General features: G+C 35.4%; 1 protein-coding gene across 1 annotated transcript; it reads left to right on the forward strand.

Annotated features, from left to right (window-relative positions):
* Positions 1-298: 298 nt before the first annotated feature.
* LOC105562323 (probable G-protein coupled receptor B0563.6) lies at positions 299-19,566 on the forward strand. Its single transcript, XM_012013066.1, has 2 exons — positions 299-2,169; positions 15,396-19,566. The coding sequence occupies exons 1-2, from the start codon at positions 1,146-1,148 to the stop codon at positions 15,605-15,607; spliced, it is 1,236 nt and encodes a 411-aa protein (XP_011868456.1). The 5' UTR covers positions 299-1,145; the 3' UTR covers positions 15,608-19,566.
* The last annotated feature ends 6,236 nt before the right edge of the window (positions 19,567-25,802 follow it).

Consider the following 25,802-nt stretch of genomic DNA (forward strand, 5'->3'; position numbering starts at 1 on the left):
ACGTCAGGCATTTGCATAATCTAAATCGCTATTAAGAGATCTATTATCTTTATTGTTATAGAAGAGAGAAACTTAGTCTTGATATTGTTAACGCGCGAATCGACTTGGATCTCTTAAACGCTGAAACACAGGCTCCAAAACGTGAGACGTAAAAGTCGAGGTCAAATGACTGCGCTCGTACTGGACGCTCCGATTGGAAATGTCAGATTGTCACGCGGCAACAATAATGCTAACGAAAGTTTTGTTACTGTTATATTTCAGCGTTTCATCGCGCTACCTTTGACAGCGTTAAAGTTTGACCGGAACACCTTCGACTATGATCGTTGGAGGTAAATTGAGGGAGAGGACCTTCAAGCGCGTAGTAACTTTATCCCTCCCTTCATCTCCGCGCGCGTGCACGAGAATGAATCGTCTCAAAGTTATCGCGCGATTTCCAGGTCGAAGAATGTAGAAAAATTATCACATTCTCCCGATGTCGAATCAGTGAACGGCGACTCTCTCCTTGTCATCAAAGTTAGTCGGCCGAAATTTTAAAGTGAATCAAAAATGTGATATAAAGTAGAATTGGCTCGATTGTCCCGACCACACATCTCTCCAAAGTGGCATCGAAATGACGAAAACGTTTGCTCGTTTGCTGTGAAATACGCCAATGCCGGTTTATAAATGTTCCCTTAGATAGAATTTATCACGGTAATTATCACTGCTAAATCAAGAACACTCATTGTTGTATACAATTGTAACCTGTGTGTGATAACTGTCTTCGTTAATCTGACAGTGATAACTTTTAAATAACTTAACTAAAATTGTAATCTCAATTCGATGGTCAGTATTAAAATACGTCTAAATCGTTGGCAACGTCATGGTGTAATTTTGTCAATGTAAGTTCATGTGATAATGATTATGATAAATCGCCACTTTTCACCGGAAACTCCAATTCCGAGTAACTTGGAATCGCGTCGCGTAATTCGTGCAACGTTCTTTATAAAAAGAAAGACAGCGAGGGAACTATTGTCATAAGTGGTAATGATTCAGCCGAGAGAATTCGAGGCTCCGAGGCGCGTGAAAGAAAAAGAGTTGGTTGATCTTCCGTATCCCGCAGTGGAAGTGCGGCTTACTCGCTCGCAGGACCGCTTTATCTCGCAAAGATGAATTTCAGCGAGAACTTGACGTCGGCGCCGGAACCCACGGAATATATGTGCGGCGCGCGTTTGGAATCCTTCTACAATTGGTATACTCAGGTGCACGGCTGGGCTAGTCTGCTGGTATGCATATTCGGCTCAATCGCCAATGTGCTCAATATCGCCGTGCTGACGCGCCGTGAGATGCATTCGCCCACTAACATGATTCTCACCGGTCTCGCTGTGGCCGATCTTCTTGTGATGATCGAGTACATTCCTTACGCGATCCACATGTATCTCTATCGACGATCCCGCAGAGATACCTTCACTTACGGTTGGACCATATTCGTGCTGTTCCACTCGAACTTCACTCAGGTGTGTCACACGATCTCGATCTGCCTGACGGTGACCCTGGCGGTCTGGAGGTACATCGCGGTGGCGCATCCACAAAGGAATCGCGAGTGGTGCAGCAATAAGCGCACCTTTTTGATGATCGCCTTCGCCTATGTGTCCTGCCCGATACTTTGCATACCGCTTTACATCAACACCGAGGTGAAGCCGCAAATGGAAATGTTAGACAAGTTTGGGATGAGTGTAAACCTGACAGAACTCCAGCAGACGAGTGCGTCTTTCGACGGTGTGACTAACACCACCCTGTACTTCGTGAAGCTCACCGATTCTCCGATGAGCAATGTTCTCAAGAACATCAACGTCTGGATCTACAGTGTAGTGATCAAGCTGATACCGTGCATGGCGTTGACGGGATTGAGCATCAAGCTGGTCAAGGTGCTATTGGAGGCAAAACGGAGGCGGAAGAAACTCACTACGAAGAACACCGCCATTAAGATGGGCAATGGTAAGGAGAACGCCTGCGAGAAGCACAAGAAGAGGAGAAAGGGCCAGGATAAAGAAAGACAGACTGACAGGACTACGATGATGTTGTTGGCGGTGCTCCTGTTGTTCCTCGTCACGGAAATGCCGCAGGGCATTTTAGGATTGCTCAGCGTTATATTGGGCCCGAGTTTCTTCAAAACGTGCTACGTAATGTTGGGTAAGTCCAGAACACTTGGTGTTACGGAAATAAACATCGTATTATTATTTCGGTCGATTTACCATTAGCATTATCACATTTCGCAAAGCAGTTAAGATTTAATCCAAAGTCCTTTTTATTTCTAGTCCGATTTTTATATGCGCTCGAGTGCTCACATTTAACAGTTGAATTTCCTACAATACCTAAAAAGCGTACTCTCCGTTTACATAATCAATTCAACTGCTTTCAAATGCTCGAAAAGAACAAAAGCAGTGAATGTTTCGCGCTATAATATAAGGATATGTTCGTTATACAATATATTCATTATAGGTACATATCGCGAGAGCTGAGATTTAATTAATAATTCTATTGTAATTTAAATAGATAAATATTTGAGCACCGCTATTGTGACAATGATAAATGTGCAAGGATTAAATTCTCTATAATAACGACGGTACTATATTATTCATTTTATATGTCATGTATATTTTAAATATAGCTTCATTTCCATTATTCTCAATATCAATAAAAGTTTTTATACGGCTTAGCAACGAAACAAGGTGAAAATGATTTGAATACGGTTAGATAACAATATTTATGCTATCGATCATACATTGCATAACTTTTTTATATTAGTTTACTGTAGCATTAGTTCCGCGTAAAAGTTTTAATGGCTGCTAATGTAATTCAAGCGCATCATTAACCGCCATTATTCACCGCATTATACATCTCTAATAAAAGTATGCCGTAAAAAAGAAGTTATTGAATTTGACCAAAAAAATTGATATTAAGTCGTAAGCTAGCGGGAAACTTACAAGCAGAAGTTCGAGCTAATGAAAATTGAGTGCGATGCAAGAACAAAAAGGCGATTTAAATTCACGCCACGAAGACTCGTACGAATCTCGAGTATTTGCTGTGAATTTCATGAATTCGTCTATAAGACGTCTCATTTGTGGGAGAAACCGTAAATAGAAAAACACGTTGCCGCACTCGACATTTACGATAAAGCATATAAAACTTCTATCGTAAAAGTTTTTCAAGAGTAAAAGAGAGTCATAGCGTGAAATATGACAGTCCGATAGTTTGCACAGAGAAGTTCTAATAAGTGCGATCTCCGTCAGCAAGGTAACTGCTATAGCTTTTATTTAACGCGCAGAGCAACAAATCATTATCGCTCGTCACACCACGTTCTTCCCTTAATTGGTATAACATTTAAAAAATTGCGCGATATTAAAAAAGAATATATAAAGAAACTTGTCAAGTCAGTATAACGAGATCTCTTATATAAGATTTCACATTTCCTGCAAATTAACGCAAGATCAAGTTTCACTTCATATTATTGGAATTGTTAATTAATCGATAACGAGAAATTTCTCAGAAGAGCTATAAAAGGGAGAAAAATGCTATCTAAATTATGATATACAACGATCAGCCTGGCAAAAGATCGTACGGTTAATAATTGATGTGCTCGATATTACGATGTCTCATGCGTGAAATATGAAATTGAGGCGGAAACAGTGTTACGCAGATCAAATTATGCATTTCACGAACATTAAATATGTTTACTTTACGTCACCGGCATTTTCATCGTCGTCACGTTTAATCTGCATTTTACATCATCATACATTATATGTCGTTCTGAAATTGTTACGAGCGTGTTGTGAGTGGTTGAAAGCATTGCAAATACTTTTAAAAGCAGGATATTAATACATTATGTCAATTACAACTTATTATCAAAGCTGCACTTTTACGGTACTTTATAACAACGCGATATTTCATCATAAATCATATATTATGTCGTTATCATATAAAATTCGCTTACAATAATGTGTTTTGAAATTATCGCCACTAGATTACAAGTGCGTAATCGCGCTTTATTAGGTTTACCGCGCTAGAAATTATTGCAATATTCACCCCCCTGTTTTACAGAAAAAGATATAGGGACGGAAATGCTGATGTACCAATGTTGACGTCGTTCTCTTCACAGCAAAAACACGATAAAATCGCAAAAAAAATCAATACCCTTCTTTTTTTATGACATAATCCTATCGTAAAATTATACCGAAAGCAGGAAGAGAGTCGCGCATAATGCTGTGTGTGACAAATCTTCTCCGCTATAGTATCCAAATGCGACATAATAAGGTCTTTTTACCCCGTCGGAATATTGGATCGGAAAAGGGACCAAATACTCCCCGCTAGATGTCGAAACTTCGCAAATATTTTATGTTATATGAAATTCCCTGCGTCCGAATCTCTTAAGCTCGATTTCTTCGCTGATATGTTGTCGTACATTAAATCAATCCGTCAACTATCTTAAAAAATGAGAAAAAAAACGTTTCCTTCATATCCCGAAGGAAATTGCAGTGCCTGAGAGTAACTCATTTTCTCGTCCCATTGCGTTATTCTCTTCACGATCCAATTATCAAGAGGTATGAACACTTTTATAAGATAATTCGAATATGTTCGTACAATAGGTATGCAGATAAAGATGTGTATAAGAGTGATACTTCGTTATGATTTAAAGCCTTCCGCGATTCATGAATACTTTCGAGGGTCACAAACTTTTTCTCTTTTTTCCCCGTTAGCAAAAAATAAATTGGGGATCTGCGGTAGAACGCGAATCGCATAAAACGAGACACGCGGGACATCAGAGGAAAATCTGAACTTTCACTAATTGTACCAAAGAAATATTTTATCGCTGCGAATTTTATCGTAATTATTTATGTAAAAAATATTTTTATTCTTACACGATGGTGTCATCTGAAACTTGAAAGCACACAAACAGCTTCACTAACTCGAATGTCCATATCTTATTGTTAGACATGAGAAAACTAATCAGACATTTTAGAATATACAACAATCTAAATATTCACGTAAATCAAGCCTTCAGAACTTTAAGTTTTTAATTATCCGAAATTTGGAATACTTTAAGATACATATTTGAGGTGGAAAAATAGGAAAATGTAAAATTTCGGATTTCCCAATATTTAAATATCAAAAAGAGTTTTGACCATATCTCGCGATCGTGAATCCTGCGAACGACAGGCGATTTCATACATTTCCAGTTAGATTTACCTCTTCTGTTTTTGATAGCCAGCTAGTATAGTCTCGTTTGCATTCTATCTTCGATTGGCGTATTCTAATTAACACGTGTACTTTCATCGACATTGTAATCGTGTACAAATATAATCTTGTATGGCGAAAGCAAAGGCCAACCAGCATCATGTACCTATGCGTGCGATACGTCGATACATGCACCAACGCTATTCTCCTCTCGATTTAACCGCGGGGTTTCATGCAAAATACAAATTTTTCTCTTTATATGCCGAAGATTACACGGATATTACAAGAATATTAATGAGTTGTCAGTAAAAGAATTGCAGATCTTTTTCAACGATTATTTTCTTCCTTCGTTTGTTTTTATATTTGTTTTTATCTTCACCAGCAATTGCCGATCTGCAATTAAATACACATCTTGCTTAAAGATTAAGACACTAAGTTTTCCTATAATTTAGGAAAAAAAATAATTAAATGGACCCATCTGCTTTTCTTTCATTTCATCTTTACGTAAAGGATCGAAAGTTATATATGCAACCACATTTCCACATAAAACAATCAAATTAAACTTTTGTACCCGGAAGCGATGTAAGTAAGTTTATTGAAACTAATTCCACGGCGGTCTGCTACGAATGAGTTGACTATCTAGTGAAAATATTATATATTCCATTTGCCAGTTCATCAGCATGGAATATGTTTTCTTTCACCGTGACATAAAACATCAGATTCCTACGTATTGGAATTTCAATACGTATCAATATTAGATCAATATTAGATATAGGAAAAGTTGATGTAAAAATTTCACATCACGTACTTCAACTTGGAATTTCAAACGAGTAATTTCTACAAGTCTTTTTTTATAGAAGTGCCTCTGTACGTGTGTGTATATCGACGTCTGGTACGTTCGGCGAGCAAAGAAAGTTTGCGCTACATACGATTATTTGCATGTATTATCTCGCTGCTAAAATTTCTAAAAGAAAGACTCAATATCGCGATCTTATAAGTGAAAGAATTATTCTGGTAAGAAGTTGAAAAAAGAAATTTAATACAAATAAACCGTTTGTCAAGAAAATTGCTTTCACGAACGACGGAAAATCTGATGTTAATGCGGTAAGAATGAAAGCGTCTATGTATAAAATATTAGTTTTTATTCGTCTCACTTGGCCAATATATACTGATTCTAGCGACAAGTAGAAAACACAATTCCGAGTTAACTTTGAACATTCATACGTGACATGCGACGTCTATAAAGTCGCCTAATAAATTTCACTTGTGCGACATTATGACGTACGCGATAGTAACTTGTAACATAATTTCCGTTGCTGCATTTATATGGTATTTGCTGCTGTTAACTTTCTCGTACTTATAACGTCCGGTCACATGTTATCGGGCGGTGCGAGGCACATTACGGCAGTTCGTATTGAATGATATTTCCATTCCTATTAGCACGACATTAACGGTTCGCGTTTCGCCACCGATGACGGTGTGTTGCGCAAGTTCTTTAACTCCCGTGACTGTACTTTCCGTCAACAAAGCGTGTAATTTAAAAACAACAAATGCTACAGCGCTCACAACAACAAATAGGAATGGCTTTTCCAACGGTCCTGTTATGTTGAACGCTAAATAGCGACAGATAATACATCGTCCTTCGTGCAGCTTCGTAACTTTCAAATTACGAAGGCTTAATCAATAAGTAATTAATAATGCAAGATTAAAAAGTGAGAAAGTTAGATATGAAGATTCTGCAAAATATAACAAACTTATAATTCAAAATTTTTCTAGACCATCCGGTGTCTCCGATAACATCTAACAAAGTTGGTCTCGCAAAAAAACGCGAGAATAACAATTTCTGAATATGGAACTTATAATTTGATTTTGCGATCCAGAGAGAGAATAAAATTTTAATTTAAAAATTTTGTACTTTTTATATAATGTTGGGATGTCCGCCCTTTCTTCCTGGATCGACCAGGAAGTATTATATGGGCCATCTTATGAAAGGTAGATTTCACAGAAATACGAATATAATAAATTACAATATTATTTTAATAAAGGTGGTAGGTTACCAAATATGATAAACAGATGCCCTTTCTAATGGATCTGTGATCTCGGTAATGAGCATACGAAAAGTGTATAATTTGAAGCGGCGTGATACCATCAGCAGAAAAGTTAGACGCTAACGAGGAAGTTACTGATTCCGCAATAACTCCGAGTGACATAAACGCGACATCACGTCGCGCATTATCTCAGCACGCTACTGGGAATAACGAGTACGATAGTAGCATGAAGGATGGACACAAAAGAGAGAGAGAGTAGAGCTTATGAATAATAACGCCGTTCCTTCTCTTATATTCGTCAATAATGAACGACTGACAAAATTGCGAGCAAGTCCTGTCAGCAGTCGACTGCACGATGCAATTATTTTCATGTTGCACGTATGAAAGTACACGTTCTCATAAACGCTTCTAACACACGTCACAAATATTTAGAACCGCCATTATATTAGACGTGCAACAATTTAGTTCATTATACATACACGTATTCTTTTTCTCTCTCTCTCTCTTTCTTCTGATATCTTGTTATTTAATCTCTTGTGTTTTATATAGAAACAAAAGAAATAGTATAAACCGATTTGTAATAAATTAACGCAAAGTAATTTCTAATATATAGAATAAAATTGTTATTGAGCCCAACTGAGCTCGATAATATAATTGAGCTGAATATATTCCTTTCAGATATAGGCAATTTCATTGATAGTAATGTGATTTGAAACAATATGTTTAATGCAAATGTGAATAATTGGGCTTGAAAAGAAAACGCTATCCTTTGTTGATTTCATTACAAACTATAGCAAGATTAATCTGTTTCATCAATTTTACAAGATTATATTCAACGTGATGATATGAACATGAACTTCCCATTCATTTATCTCGCGAAACAATCTCGAGACAAATTCACTGTTATGCAATGCACCATTTCAATTAATGAAGCTGTTCGTAGCAGAAGTTAATTAAGAGAACTTCGTTCAAGAAGAGCCCGATTCCGCGAATTCGTTCTTGTAGTTTTGCAGACGGTAAGCAGCGTAAGATTAATCAAAGTGGTACGTTGTATAGGTAATGGTACATGTCTTGTTAAATTCTGTACAAGATCTCGAAACTTTTGTGAAAGACAAGTAAATAAAAGATTGATGCTACCGTTGCCGAGAAGAACCGACAGAACGTAAAAAGCCTTAACTTTATTATACATATACGATGCGTTTTATACGGGAATGCTAAGTCACATATCGTAATGTAATCCCATAACGATAAATTCTATTGCGAGCAAAGCTAGTAAACTTTTTATTGCCCGACTTGTACTTTCAACTAGCTTGCCACTTCCATTCAATCTATTTAGATTTATTATTAAATAACTATTTTCCATACTCCCTTTACGACAGCTGCCAACCGAGGGTTGCCAAAACTATTATAAATTAGATTGCTTTTCAAAGAAATGTCATTTTACCAGCAAATTTTAGTTCTGACATCAGCCATTTAATAAGCTAATACACTAAGTTCCAATTTTTGTTTTAATATTGACGTTCTATTAATGCGGACTATTACAAATAGTTGATGTGTTGATGTGTTTTTATCCGGAAAGATAATTTTAAACAACTTCGTCTACGGTATATTTATTTTATACGTGTTTTTTTTTATTTATTTTTAAAATAAATAAACGTAATCGGATCACGTAGAATACTGGCAAATGGAGCCTATATATACATTATCTCCGCCACAAAAGTTAAGCTATTTTACAATAACGCTTTATAATGGAAAATGGTACGAATGTAGATTTAATAGCCATTAATGAGGCAAAAATAAAGAAGATGAAAATGTTATAACATATGTTATAACGTGTGTTATTTATATATAAATTGCGCCCGGATACATATAGCAATATACAATACATCGCTGTTTTAGCTAGATATTTAACTTATTCTTTCTCTCTTTCTCTCTCTCTCTCTCTTCAGAAATTATATATGTTTACAATTTTACTAAAAAATTATTAATATCTTGCTACTGCAAATATTACGCGTGTATATATGTATATGTATATAAAACAAATTTTTAAATTAAAAGCAAATATTTTTACCTAAAATTAAAAGCAAATATTTTTAAAAAAAGCACCTAATGAAAGTTTGATGTCACTGTATCAAAAATTTAATACCCAAGACCTGTGTCGCTGAAAGCATATTGATTTTCAACAAATGTCTAAACCGCTCGTGAAACAAATATCGTAAAAATACATACCCTTGCACCATCGTGTAACACCTTTGCTTAAAAGTGTAAACACAAAAATATTTTTCAAGTTTATTAAACGCACGTAAATTTCAGCGATAAGAGTTAAAATATGTATTGTTTATAAAAATTTATGTACCTGTCAAGAATACTGCAGTAAAAGTACTAATTCTACTCTCTTGCTTCATTTACTATTCTTTTCTCATTTTTGATATTGAATATTTTAATTAATAACGTTAAGTCGAAATTTTATAAAATCTATTCGAATTAGCTCTAAAGAAAAATATATACATACACATTAAATTCTATAATCTAACATCACGTCAATCACTTTCAATACAATTTCAATTCGAGTCTAATTAATTTAAATCGAAACTTTAATTTTTGAAAAAAATGTATTTGAAAAAAAATTGCAGGTTATATTAATTAAAGCGTATGTAGGCGAAAAGACTGGCGACGGGAGTTTTGAAGCCCGCACGCTCACATGCATAAAATGATATACCATTCTCCACTTCGTACGCTCACAATTATATTTTGTACTAACTATTATCTAAACTATTTTCCATCAACCTCGTATGCACGTCGTCAAACTTCAGTAAAACATTTTGAATATCAAACATTAATCTCAAAATTTATGATTTAATAATAACTATCTTAAAAGTCACATATACACGTATATACCTTCTAACTTTTTCAACCACATCCAAGTGCAAGAGAATTTGAAAATATCAAATTTAATATTTGGCCATCAAACTATATATGATATTATAATGATAAATAAAAAAAAATCAGCAGAGAGACGGTCACATTTTTCTAAGCGTTCAACAAGAAATCCTCAACTTATTGAAAGAAAGGGATCTTGTTGAGCTCTTAAGAAGATATGGGTCGCCTGTAATCTATTTTGTGGTATTTTATATACCCTATAAATCCATGTTTCAGAAAGGATTTTGATATTGTTGAGCTCTTAAAAATTATGAGTTGCGTATCGCGACGCTACATATTGTAAGACATTTCTGTAAAACAGATACTAATTTAAATATTTCTAATATCTCTACATCGTCACATTTTTTTCTAAATGATTTGAATTGCCTGTAGAGAAATATTCTTTTTTATTATAGATAGTCACTGAACCATAAATTAAAAAAAAATTGCTATTTAAAATATTTCGTGAAAATTTATCGTATACACACGAGATTGGAAATACACACGAGTGGGAAACGATTCAGAAAAGCTCCGCTACTGAGGTTTGCGCTTTGCGCACATTTTCTGCATTTTGTCCCAAAGATTACGCTGATAAAAGGGCGGAAAATTCAAAGAAAAATGTGCGAATGCACGGTACGGTAACATTTAACAAACGACTTTGCAAATCCAGCTGTAATGAGGCACAAGCGCGTCGGACTCTTTCGCTCGACATTTTACATTGGTAGAAATACTGGAAAGGTTATCGAGACATCGGAATTGGATGTTGAAACGAAGACAGCCAGACGAACTGACGAAAACGAAAGAACGAAGGTGAAAATGAGCAATTTATCTTTCCAGTTCGGCCGATCGGAATCAGAAGAGGGTCTTTCTGATCACAAGAACAGTGCCCTGATAGATTTAACGCGATGAAGATCGCGTACAGAGCCATTACTAAGGATTCTGTTCGTGGTCTTTGTTCTTGCGATTCTACCGCGCTGATTGAGGATCACTCGAAACGCGCTTGCCGAGCGTCTCACGAATCCCATTGAGGGGAGAAGACTCACGCTCGTTGTCTTTCTCTCTACAGGGACAAGAACAATCGTATGAAATGGTAAGAACGTCAGAACTTGATGAAGACGAAGGGTGTGCTATGGAAGCGTGGTAGTTTCCTAGGAAGTGGCACGCAATCCCATTAAGAGATCGTGGAGCTAATTACATAAAATATAGGATCGTTGCCGTTGCTTTTTTCCTTCACCCGATTATTAAAACATTTTTCTCTAGCACATTTTAATCGATAAATTCAATGAAACGACAAATTTAACGACTAGCTACACAGTAATACGCTCTAGAAAATGTCACACAATCTCATTAAGACGGAATAACATGATTATATAGGGCATGTTTCTGCTGCTGTTTAACAGCTTGACATTAGTTGACTTTTTATTAAATTGTTGCTGATGAATTTCAATTAAAAAGTTGAGTTCTATTGAAGATAATAAGGCAAATGATTTTAATGAAAGCGAGACATCTGTCCTAAGAGCGCAAGGGGTGAAAACACACAAATAAGGTGAAAAGCATCGAGTGAAACAGTATTCTATTAGATTAATTTCTAAATTAACGATAATAATGTTTATGCGAGCCAGCGTGTATTTTGTCTGAAAATATTCGCTTGTAATCTTTTATCACTTATGAGGACACATATCTACGTGATTTGTGCTACTATTGTTGCATACAGAATTCCGAACTTGAACGCAATGAACGTAATCCGTAAAAGTAAATGTTTGCCTTTACAGATCGCTAATGTGATGGGCATCTCGCGTTTCTGCTGTTTTTCTTACCGCACGATAAGTAAGAAAAATAAATGCCAAAAGTAAAGTATCGGAAATTCTTGCACCCATCGTGCTTTATAAGCCACGCTGTGTTTACTATTTAAATATCTATCGTCGAGATACGATAAGAGATTTCAAATACTTGCTTATTTCGATACAAAAGACTACACGTTGAGATTGCGAACAAGGATATATCTATATTGGCGGCTACTCGGCGGGAATATCCACCGTCCTATTTTCTTCTATTTTCACACTTCTGAAAACAACAACGATGTTACCGACTCTTGCTATGAGAATCCTCCGGGGTATTTACTTAACGTTCGATACTGAGATGCACCGTACTTATCACGCGGCACCAAAATGGAACGGCCAGGACAATGACAAAGGGTACAAGTATTGCAAGTGAGGTCTTATTTGATGTGCACTCGTATTAAACTTGCTTCGTATTCCCCTGTGGTTCTCGTTATACTGCAATAACAAGGGCTTTTTGTAAAGTAAACACTGATGTTGCGTGGAATCGTGTGTATAATGTGGAATAGCAAATACGGTTAGATCGCGGCATCGTAATCATAAAATTAAACGTAGCACGAATGAAGAAAGCGAAGAACAAATTGTTATACGCCATAATTTTCATAGTTTTATAGGAATATTATGTTATATATATACATATATATTGTACTACTTTTACCGTACCTATTATTTAAAGAGCCGCATCTAATTTGATCAAAGACTCTGTCTAAGACGACAAGAAAACCAGCATCCTTTAATACAATTTTAAACAATATGCATATACTATTAAACTATATGTATTATACACATATTATATACGTTCATTCTAAAAGATAAAGATTATAATAGCATTTACTATACTGCATTTCGTTTTTAAGGCATGTATAATATATGTGTATAGGTACCATATATAAAATATGTATTGGGGAGAGCACGTAAGTCCAAGATAAAATTTCACGTAAAACCGGCGCCGCAGTAATCTTATATATCGAATACGGTACTTTGGTGTCCACCCTATCCGAAGTATCGCAAAAGTTCCCTATTATTTCCTCCGACAACCGTAAAACGTCACGTTAAACGTCGCGTAAAACGTGGGATCTGAGGAAATGGGGCACAATTCGCCGGGACTGTTTGCAGCTTGCGGTCGCACGTTGAAATGCACGTGGGTTTCTCGCGACGGAAGGGTAATTTACGCAACATCATCGTCGATAGCGAGCCGAAAGAGATCGAAAAGCAACGCGTTTGCATTCTTGTTGCGCAGCACGGCGGAAGCCGTTCTGACGCGAATAGATTTTTTTCGCTTAGCAAGACAAATGGTCGATTTGTCGCGCAATGTTATATACAACGACCGTTGTGTATCGCGAACAAAGAACCAAACGGTATTACGCGACGCACGGGTGACTTCGGCGTCGTTGCAAAAATTAGATCGCAATCTGCATCAGTACTATTGCTCTGATGACAGCAGACAAGACTGATTTACGTTACGAATGTACATAATGTAGCAAGAGACACGTAATGTGGCAAGAGAAACAAGTTTTTTAACTTTAAAATGGTGTGCATATTTTTTATCTTTTAATATTACCTTACTGTAGAGATGAGGTAAGATAAATTTACACTTAACTGTGCAAATTTTGCAAACTTTAAAACCAGATAAAACAACTCATTTCTTAAATCTTATAATAACAAAAATATATATATATATATATTCAAAAACGTAAGAATAAAGGAATATATTTAAGAATCAGAAAATATACTTAAGAAACGAGATTATTAGTTATATAAGTCTATTAACTCTGTAGAAATGACGGTAAAACTAGATTATCCACTCAAAGCAATGCCTACTCTTTCTTTATTCAGATAATTTCAATACATATTTGCGCGTAAGATAAAGTGCAAAAATACGAATATTTACAGTGCACGTAAATCTAGTAAAAAAAAATAAGTAGATGTTATAAAACGTGCACAAATGCTCTTATGGAAAGCGTATTTCCAGTTAAAATCCGATTAAATATTATCAATAATCAGAGGAGATAACTGTGTCATAATATAAAGTTATAATAACTCTACATGAAAAATCAATTATTTCTTTCAGCTTACACGAACAGTTTTAATATTAAGTCAATTAAATTCTGATATTTAAAAGCGATAGGTTACAAGCGATACAAAGTTAAATCACATTTCCAGCCAAGCCGCTGAAACTATCAACGGGACTTGGAGATTAAGATTTAACAAGTGCTTGAATAGTCATGACATTTTTTTCAAATGTAACATTCACGACAAGTGTCGTGTATTATTATTAATGAATATAAAATTATAAGAATTCACGAGGCGCGTACATTGTTGCGTAAAATTTCTCACAGCGAAAAGAAATCACCTGATAAAAATATTAAACTCGCGGAAATGCTGCAATATCTTTTAACCTAACGATTTATGATGGTACTTGTATTTAGAAACTATACTTTGTGTTTGAAATTTATATATTTCATCGTTCCGGCGAAAGAATTTGAAATGGTATGTGGAGACTTCCATTCAATCTCGGAAGCATGTCGAGAATGTATCTACCGAACTGCATGCTTTCTCGTGTATGAAGTGTTATAAAATACATCGTTTTATTTATGGCATTTCTATATGTCAGGCGTCTCTCGTCGCGCGAAAAGTCATGTGTCCGGCCCACTCGCCCATACCAAAATCGAGACGATAGCTCTGATTGTTTTCGACTCGCGCCACGCGCCTGCATTTGTTCGTATTCGAAGAAACGAGGATGACGTGATCTCTTCAAAATTAAAAGAAGATAAAGATATAAAGGGCGAAAAAGGGATGCGAAACTGTCGAAGTATGCGCATACAAGCACACGAAAAGAAACACATTTCTGTAAGCCCTAATGCAAAAGACGGCGGGAAGGATTTTAATAAAATAAGAGAAAGCTCCCACACTCACATCTTTGAGCCTTTCGAAACCTAACGCGTATAGGCATTTGAATGAAAATAAGAGAGATTCCAGGAAACTCGGACTTTTTAAGCTAATCCACTTTCGATCGTTTAGTACATAGATACTTCTTTTCGATAAAGAGAAAGATTTTTTTAATTTTCGCTAACTCTCTAATTATGATCGCTTAATTTGCGGTTCCATAATATAAAGCCAAGTCTCAAGGTAAAATTTAGTTGACTGGTTGGTAAACGGGAGATCATTAAAAGAGCGTCTTAATTTCCGGATCGCTAAAGATCCCTTTAGAATTTTTTCTCCTCTCTATCAACAAGAAACTTACGTACCAAATTCCAGAGGCAAACTTCTCAAAAATTTATTCAAAAGTTCAAAGAGTTGATGGAAAAGTTTCTGAAGCTAAATCATTCTCGGCAATTTTGAACTTGCTACTAATCAAGTTTGTTTCTTTTCTCGACAGGCGACGTGATAGACATTCTGACACTTATAAACTCGGCCATCAACTTCATCTTGTATTGCGCCATGAGTCGACAATTCCGCACAACCTTCAATCAGCTGTTCTGCAATCGATGGCGATTAATCGGCAGATGGATGGCGGTGCCGCATCAACCGATGGAGAACAACGGGCACACCGGGACCAATCACACGGTGACCCAAGTCACCCAGGTCTAGCGTCGAAGAAATCGACGGACCTTTTGCTATCCGGTGTAAAAGAGCTCGCTGATTAGCTTCCTTTTAGACACGTGTACTACATGTCCGCGAGAATAGAAAGGGAATATTTCCTCCGCCCGCCAACATGGCGGTAAGCAAAGAGAGGTGAAATTTATTTGCTCGCTACTGCCACCGGTCTTAATTGCATCGTCGTTGCGAACTTTACAACGCCCGGGGCGTCTTCAAGCGCCGGCTTCGCCGTCCTGGACGTACGACACACCAGATGTGTAATAAATATTTGTTTAAGTTAGTTGGCGAGTCGTTATGTTTTTCCAACATGTTTCTTTTCAATTTTGCATGTTACTTAGTTAGTTACATTACAACGCGTCTGACTGCCGTCGAATTGACGATACGCACAATTATATTTAAAAACAAATGTGATAGATATGCGAAAACGTCAGGATTATTGCCACTAGTAATTTTATAATGCCATCGTACTTCTACATTTAAGATGTCTTCGTTTAGAAAATTATCAATTTTTCAGGGATGACTGTAACAGTAAATGAAAACCTTGTTACGAAAATGAATGAAATTTTCGCAAGCACAGTTGCTCATTCGTTATAAATTTTTAATTATAGCAAAACGTGTAAAAATTAGAAAATTGTACATTATTTCGCAACAAGTCTCATTTGTTGTTTTCAAATTCATATAAAATTATCAAAGAATATAAAATAATCCTAAAATCCACGTATAGTTATCGAGAAGTTTCTTCATTATTTCCAATTTCTGTTAATTCCGCGCTCCAACATCGATTTATACTGTGAAAATAATTAGTTTGTATCTTCGCGTTTATTGCATATTCTGATCGACTATTTAAAATCTCACGTTATTAATAATTGATGTTATATGCATTAATAATGTTCTATTTAAATTTTGCACAGTTAATATTAACAGTCATAAAAAAAAAGTGAAGATTATCAAGCTACAAATGAATTGATAATAGCACAGTCTAATTGAAACATAAGTGTGCCTATTAAGCTGAGTTTAAATTGCTTAAAATTTGCAGACAAAGATCATTACGATGCATCGTGCAAGCTGCAGTGCAGCATAATTTGCTACAGGAAATAGAACGTAACTAACTTAACTACGTCGTAAACAGTTAACCAAAGGCGTCATGCTTCTTCAGAAAATGCAGCGAAATAGTAGTTTAAATAGTTTAGACTCTCCTAATGCAGATTGGCGCAACAAGATGGTATTCGAACAGCTACCTATTTTGTTTCTAGAGATTTAAAAGATTTAACAGATTTTTTTTATTGGATATCTCTTTAAAAAATTTCAATATTTTTTTTATACTGAAAACGCACTTTCCACTTTATTTCGGTTATATCTTTTTTTATTTGTTTGCAGAAATGTTTTTAACTATTGTAAAATATTGTTGTTCAAAATAATATCTTCAACAGATTTCACTTGAAAAGGCGGCACATTTCGCATATTTGTTATACACTAGAAAATATATGCATATAAAAAATTATAAACATAAACAATAAATTAACTTTCCCGTGTCAATGAAAATAAAAAATGAAGATCACAAAAAGTAGACTAATGAAATACCCATTTTAATTACGTATGGATTAATATAAAAGTTGGCATACTGTTTTTACTAACCCGCAGACCTGATAGACGACTTTATCATGGAATTGTTTGAAAGCTCCGCCGTGAAAACGAGCGCAGTGATTAACATAATTAACAATGCAATGCGAGATGTAAAATTTGCGTCGCCCAAAGGACATACTTTGCGATTCACAGTTATCTAGTTGAAGATTAAAAAAATCTCCGCGATGCAACTTCTTCTTCTTTCGCTCAAGTTAAATGCAAATTACATTCACAATTTGCATTTTACCCTTAAAAGATGATAAAAAACCAAAGTATTTCCCTCTAAAGCTATTTGTACCTCTTTTTCTGCAAAAAACTTTTGCGGAAGACCTTATTATAAAATATTAATTTTCTAATTACAATCACGACGCTACTGCCACAACAATGTTTTTTTTATTATTAATTATCTATATCGCTAACATTACCGTAAATTATGTTCGAAAAGAACTGTTACATTTCTAGCGTGCATTTTATAATTTTGTAATACGTACTTTTTAGAAATTTCCTAAGTATTTTAAAATATCTTGTAATTTATCTTTATATATTTACATGCTAAAATATTCTACAAATATCTAACAAATTTCTTATAAGTCACCTTAATTTTTTAGTCTTTCTGTACACTATTTTAATGGCATTAAAAACGCAATCGCGAAAAATATCGCTCTTAATCATGTCTCTCTTTTTGAAAGTATTCTTTCAAAATGATTTTACGTCTAAAAATGTTTAATGTATATTTCAATTAAAAACTCTCGCTGGACAATAATAAATCGGACTATTTGATCAAATTTTGCAGAATGAAGCTTTCAAATATCGGCGCGTTATTAAAATTCGAAATATCAAACGTCCGTCCGAGAAAAAGTACGAAAAAAAAGTGGTGTCCGTTCTTGGTTGCAGAAGCGCGCAGTACACGCACAATAATCGAATTGTCGCGTTTTCAATCTCGCGCTTGCGTTTATTGCACGTTCGACGCGCTCGATACCCTTATCGATCGTGAGAGACCGCAAGAGCGACGGATTACGAAATAAAAATCTGTGAATTGTGTCAACCGCAATAAATTAGAACTTCCTTAAATCACTCTCGACTGTCCGATAAAGCACTCTTGGACCAAATCGCAGCAATTACCACGCGACACGGGGAATTGCTGCGATTAATCGCTACCTTCCATTTGTGGCAAAACTTTATCGTCTTGTATAAAATCGCCGTGTAAGTCGCACGAACGCATAAAGTTTCCCATTGGAGTTGGATTTTTATTTGCGTCCGCCCACAACTGGGTTCGACAAATTGTCGTGGTCGCGGATTCTATCTCTGCGGGCCTTTGCCGTCTCCTCGACGTTGATTCTTTATACTTTTTCGCATTTCATTTTCAATTAGCATTGTTAAGAGCCATCGGATTGCTTGCGCGAATACTCTACTCTTATACTTTGATTTTCAATTTTATAATTATTTTAATAATGCCTTGTCTCTTATTCCATTATCACGTATACTTTCTAATTATATACTTTTCTTTACAGAACAAAACTAAATATTTTGTGACCGTAGAAACGTATGAACTATATGTATAATTTATTTTTTAATCTGTTAACTGTTTAGTCTCTAACATGTCTTCTGTTAGTAAGGAGAGAAAAAAGTTCACCTATACAATAAAATTACTAATTGAGTGTGTTAACGCAGTATTTCTAAATGTTGGAGCGCACAAAGGTTTAATACTTGTTCCCAGTTAAAAAATTTACAGAATTATTAATCCCCTGCATCGTAAATCTCTGAAAGAAATTGGAAAGAATGTTTTTCAGATTGCAAAGTTTCTTACGAAATTGTGATAAAGATATAAGACTCGAGAACAAATCGTAAATCAATAGTTTTAGATTTCTTTCTAGCAAAATCATGTACAACTTTTCTAATTTCACTCGCAAACTAATTTATCATACGAAAAAATGCGAATAATTTCTCCATTTCAGCGGAAAAAAAAGTATCTGGATTAAGGAATGATCTATTACATCCAGCAAAATGGCTGAAGCAAATCTTCTTATGAGATAAGTAATGTCCTCGTTTAGTTGAAATGAGTTATACGATAAGTATGATATCAAGCTAAACCCTCTTCACGTTAGCAATGGAACAGAAACATTATCTCTCTATGCAATCTTGTACCTATTAGCTAGCTTAGGCCCTGCAAGTAATGTTCCCCTTTCGTGATAGAGATTCATTAGAAAGAAACAGCAAATATGCTTATTATAAAAGAAATCAGCACTGATATCATCCTACAAATCTGTTGCGTGTTGTTTGTAGCGGATAGCAAAATGTTCGTTGATCAACCCCGCGAAGAGAATTGATAAAAAAAACAAAAACGATATGATTAATGAAGATTGCGGTTCGTCGGTCGACACGTTAAATGATCTTCGTATCTGAAGTACGTTGTGAACTGTATACTTTTGGAAAGTCTCTATAGGTGCGTTATATATGCGTTTGTTTGAAGAAACATGTTTCGTACTAAGAACGTGACGTTAGGTTGGGAGCCAATTACGAGGATCAATTGGGAGATTCGTGTTTCTCGAAGCCTTTTGACGGCGTTAACAAAGGCAAGGGCGCTCCCCACTTTCAAAGACGTCGTTGATCTACCAATACGTCGTTCCGCGTTTCTCAAAAGCGAAACTGTATCGTATGTAAGGTGTACATAAATACAAACGTGGAATTTCGAAGAAAACTCGGGACAAGGTAAAATAAAATAAGTGAGAATGATAAAGGACTGACATTGTCACGAATATTTATGTGAGTTCTTCTGTCTTAAGATAGAGCGTGATAAAATATTTGTTAAATGTCCCGTCGAATTGCCCAACCTAACATCTAAATATTTATTGAACGCGAAACTGCACGTTCGAGTCTTTTACTGTCTACGTAATATTAATATCTTGTTTGATATAAGCCATCTATAATCCTTTCGTTCTTTTACACGAGGCGTAATAATATCGAGTTTGTAATTGTATTTTATTAATTATTTTATTTAATTGCGTTGTTATCATCGACGTTACGATAACGGGATGTGCAACTCGTTGTAAGATTAATATACATTGTAGGAACAATTATTTTCATTGTGTCATATAATAGTCTTCTATGTATAACTGTCTTTACTCGAACATGCTCGAATTTCTATGTTACATCTAAAGACGATGCGGAAGCGAGAGGTAATTATTAATTCATTAGTTATAAATTATATTTAAGATTAAAAGTGTAAGCACTTGGAAAATGACGTGGCGGTAGTTGAAAAGTAAGAATAACCGAAGATTAATATCTCACCGATATTCTTATACTTGTACAACGACCATACGAGTAATGAACTAAAAAAAAATTTATTAATTTTTAATATTCCCTGTAAAATTATAACATATCGGATTTTTAATAAAACGACATTGTTTTCAGGAAAATGACATTATTTCCTACACACCGGACATAATGAAACTGTGTAGATTAATTACAAATGATAGAGAGCAATGATAAAATTGCTCCAAAGAGATTCTTTTGTTATTTTTTTTTTTATTAGAAATATTGTATAATCTCTTCGCGTTTGATATCAAGCGTGAAGTTGAACTGTATACATTATTACGTCGGTGTAAAGTTTGCATTATCTCTCAATACGTTGAAATAATTTTAAGCGCGGGCAAATATCGTTTTTATCGGTTATTTGTTTCCGATTGAGCTTACGAATGACGTTTAATTTTCGCGTGACCTGGTCATTTAAGCAACACCGTTGTTTTTATCGACCTTAATATTTAACTAACAACGACGAAGTATTATAAATTACATCGGGACACGTGTCGCGGTTCGCAATGTCTTGTTGTTGTAAATCCGCATGCTGCAACAGCTGATGTATATTAGCGTGGATAAAACTATTAGGTCTATTATACTGTACGTCGTATGTCGCTGTCGGATGTCCGGACGTAGCTGATGGTCTAATGAGAAAATTTATTCTTTATGTATTGTATTGTATAACAGGCCATGCTGTTTTAACAATTAGGCGCGTAGAAAAAACAACGCACCTAAAAATTATGTTTCTCGAGTTGCAGATATATGGAATGTCTTGAGTTGTTCGTTCTCATTTCCACTTAGAAATTCTTTGAACAATTTAAAGTTTCCGAAGGGAACTTATTAATCTAATTGAACTGTCCTTCCCCCCGCAGCTTCTTAACACTCAATTTCCGATATCATTTTAACCGATTGGCAAATTAATATTCTATTATAACAAAGTTGATCTGCTTCTCTTAAGTGGAAGATAAGAAGTTTCGTCTGTTTTCACCCCTAGAGTTTAATTTGTAAAAAATCCCCCACGTATAAAGAAGCGATGTGAAAAGAGAAAGGAGTCTCCTGTGTGTGTATGCAAATGATAATGTTGTATGCTCTCGAATAATCGGACATGAATAATAATAAGTATCGATCTTTTTTTGTCGTTAACAAGCTAATATTATGCACCGAGAGTGTCTTTTTACAAACAATCGCGACACCGTCTATTCTTTTCTTTCCCTTCTTTTTTTTATTTAAACTTCCGACGCAGATTAAACCTTGGAATCGGTATCTTTAAATCAAACGTCGCAGCTCCCGTAATTGCTTCGTCGCAACTAGTTCCTTAAATATGCATTTAAACCAAAAAAGAGTTGAAACTGATTTCACAGAGTTTAACAGTGTTTAATTAGAAACTTTATACTTGAAAGTGGCTTGGGAGTAATTAAAAGTCTTAACGAATGCTTGATACCGGAAACGCAATTTGGATTAGCTACATCTCGATCCAGCTTCCGAACAAACCATATCTCGGAGCAGCTGTGCAAGCTGTAATTATCTCATATCCTCGTATAGCGGAACAATATCAAGGTAAAGCTGTACGTATAGACGTAGTAAATGCACATTACGCATTACGTAGTGTCATTAAAATAAATGAGATTGCATACTCAAAATTTTATATCACTAGGGAATATTCTATAGAACAAGCGGAAAAGTTCTTTTCACGGAAAACCTACTGCTTGCTTATCGAACCAGTCATAAAAATTCCAGTAGGTACATCCTATGCCTAACAGGTATATTTAATAATCTCATCAGTATGCGAAACCAATGTGACACGTTAATATTGATAGAACTCCGTACGAACAAATGACTGTTGGCACTTTCTTAATTTGTCGATGCATTTATATGCCGGATATATCCATAATGTACATAATTTAGCTGTGAAATTTCCAACTTGAGTGGACAAAGTATCGCAATAATTTCCAATTTTCCAGAATATCATGTTTTTCTGAATTTATAATTCGCATAATAAAAAATATATCAAGTAAGAGATAATCATACGCGTATACTTTATAATGAGGTACACTCCATAATGAAGCTACTGGAATATGAAAAACACAGTAAAAAAAGGAGCTTTAAAAGGTTGGAAATTTGAAGCATAAAATATAAGACACGGTTGTTTTATACCCGAATATCCCACGTGAGTAGTAAACATATTTTTCTCCATCTCCGCGTAATTTGTAATTTATAATTTCATTAAAATTGCATTGTGCTATCAGGTCAGTCTTCATCGAGGGAACGTTAAAACGATCGTAACGACCATCTAAACGAAATGCAACGCCGTGTGTTAAGCATTTCTTTTTTTACAATCGATACCCACAAATGGATCTTCATAAATTCATGTATATGCATCCGGCTATTTACGTGGCGGCTTTGTACGATATAGAGAGATCCGTTCTCTCCGTTAAAGGTTTGGTTTCGATAACTTTATGCACATACCTTTGTCAGAAACTCTGCACGCTGATATTAAGATACGCGGTGTTCCAAGCATCCATCGCTTCCTTTTGACCATGAATAATTTAAATCTGAAAATAATACCGTTCGTTTCAGCATCAAAACATCGACAATGTTCAGGCTATAAAAATGAAAATATTCCTCTCTCTCTCTCTCTCTCTCGCAACTGGAAGCTTATTTTCCGTTCTACGTACACTTCATTTTAACGAAAGATTATTTAAACGAGATATTTAATAATTGACAGGTTGCGAGAAGGCATGGCGAGCTTGAAATCCTTTCGCCATTTTAAGCCGCGGGAACGGAACATTCTAAGTCACGCACGTGCTTTATTGCTCGCAGTTTATCGGATTCCATGCTACATTGGATTTGAAATGTGACCGAACAAGGCAAATGTCGGCGCTGGCTTTACACATAAATGCACTTAGGTATTGTACACCGGCCATCCGATCGCCAATTATCCATTACGTCGAGCCATATTCAGAGAGTGCAGGTGCACGAGATACTGACAAACTCGACGTATCCCGATAAATTGCCGGAGGCGATGCATGCGCACGGAGGAAGCCGCTGACGCCGCAAAAGGGACGGGCACGTCTGTTTGCTCATTATTTATAAAACGTTAGTGCGCTACTATCGAAATAATTCATCATTCATAATCAAGAATGCGAGTCGCTGCTACACGCAGCACTCCGCAGCGGAAAATCCATCGTTGCGCCATTACATGTCGATTCGATTACAAGCATTAGAGAACAAAAATGGAAAAAAAAAGAGATAATCTCTTCGATCCCCGAAACGTCGATAACTGCAAAGTCATCTATGATGGAAGGCTAAGCCGATAAAGTTCCAAATTAACAGCGCTATGTTAACAGATAAAAAATTATGAGAAATCAAATTTAAACGATGCTACGCTGTCGAGATAATATAAATGTTAAGTACTTATTAGTTACCCACCTAAGGAGAAGAAAAAGTCAGGATGATGTCAAGTTGATGTCATATTGCCCAAATTTGTGTCAAATTTTGGTCAATATGGCATCGAATTGACCAAAATTTGACATAAATTTGGTCAACATGACATCAAATTGACATTATCCTGACTTTTTGTTCTCCTCGGGCAGTGAGAACAGTCTAATCAAAATGCCATCAAATTGATGAGGGATACGAATAGTCAAACTAATGGCAAAGTTATGATAATTTGGCTGCAAAACGTCCCACGCCTTGATTGAGACTGTCATTTTGATGCTTGTTTCAAAAGTAAACAATTACTCTCTACAGGAATAAACGCATCGTAAAATACTTGCTCTATGAAAAAATTGTTCAAACGCAAGACAAAGGATGTATATACAACAAGTCAAAGAAACGTCGAAGAAACTTGTATGTTAAAATATAAAAATAATTTATAAAGCAAAATAAATGCGATTATGAGAACTTCAAAAGTCTAAAGTATATAGAAATTGCAATGCATGCTACAAAACAACGCCGGAGGTCCCTTTCGAGAAAATAACAGAGTAAGTGAAATATTGTCTCATCACAATGAGAGATAGACATCTATAGTTAGACATCTATTTTCATATGATCTTTTGTCCCGTACAGCGTCATTATAGATAGTGTCAATTTTTCAGCGTGTTGAAAATATTTCCTTGACGCAATGCCGGCAAATAACAATTTTGATGTCATACTGACGTCATTTTGACTAGACTTTTCACTGGGTAACTTCACTCCCTTGTAGAAATTCCATTCGAAAAATCTAACTACGCCGAGCTATTTTAATCTTTTTGCGTGCTTAATCGCGCTTAATATTTCCGTGTATTCTAGTTTCAAGATAATTCCAGGAATCATTCGAGTGGTCGATGAGTTTAAGCGCGCACGACGTCTTTCGACGCAGCGAAAAGCCCAATGTTGCAAGATTTATACGCTACCGCGTGCACTTAATTTCTCCTATTTAGCGCGCGCTTTTTCCCGTCACGCTATACCTTCCGCAATTTTTTCACCAAGAGGAGATCGTTGTTACAGTAATATTTCATAAAATCTCCAGCTTTTGTTATGCAAGGATATAAATTTCACTGTCGCGTGTAAAGCGAAGAATAAATGGACGCCGGGCAAACTGGCTTTGTTGTCAACGTTACGGTCTATCCATCATATCCACAAAAGTCGGTTTATTAACATTATTATGAAAAGGTTCAAGTCAAGTGAATGCGTTTCGAAAATATTAGAAAATTGATAACTCGTATTCATAAGATACATTTTAATGACAATAAAAAAAAGCTTGGTGAAAAATTGTATTCTTTCCTTATAAATCGACAAAGATTGTGCAACATGCTGTAATAATTAAATCTACTGCAAAATATCATAAGAATGCATATATAAAATTATTAAAGAAATATTTGAGGAATGCTGTAAAAATTTTTTACAATGTTGCTGTCAATCTAAAATATTCACGAGATAGCAAATATTTCAAAAATTTGATTTTATATCTTACGTCGGCCAAAACTTTCCAAATACATATAAAATTATTAAAGAAATATTTGAGGAATGCTGTAAAAATTTTTTTGTTGCTGTCAATCTAAAATATTCACGAGATAGCAAATATTTCAAAAACTTGATTTTATATCTTACTTTCGTCGGCCAAAACTTTCCAAATAATTTGATAAAATTGATAAACACTTGGATAATTAATACGCATGCAAGTTTGAATTAGACAATGCCATCTCAAAATTTCTTTTGCGCCCAGAATGAAATCCAAACGTGCACATTTGTCACAAATAATTTAATTCTATTATTTAACTTAGCT

This window comes from Vollenhovia emeryi, unplaced genomic scaffold (assembly GCF_000949405.1).
Source record: "Vollenhovia emeryi isolate VEMERY1.0 unplaced genomic scaffold, V.emery_V1.0 DF939190.1, whole genome shotgun sequence".
NCBI lineage: Eukaryota > Metazoa > Arthropoda > Insecta > Hymenoptera > Formicidae > Vollenhovia > Vollenhovia emeryi.

What these genes read in the sequence shown, in the direction of transcription:
- LOC105562323 (XM_012013066.1), top strand. Translation starts at nt 1,146, where the DNA reads ATGAATTTCAGCGAGAACTTGACGTCGGCGCCGGAACCCACGGAATAT. An exon ending in AACGTGCTACGTAATGTTGG is followed by an intron (nt 2,170 to 15,395) that starts GTAAGTCCAGAA and finishes TTTTCTCGACAG; the next exon opens with GCGACGTGATAGACATTCTG.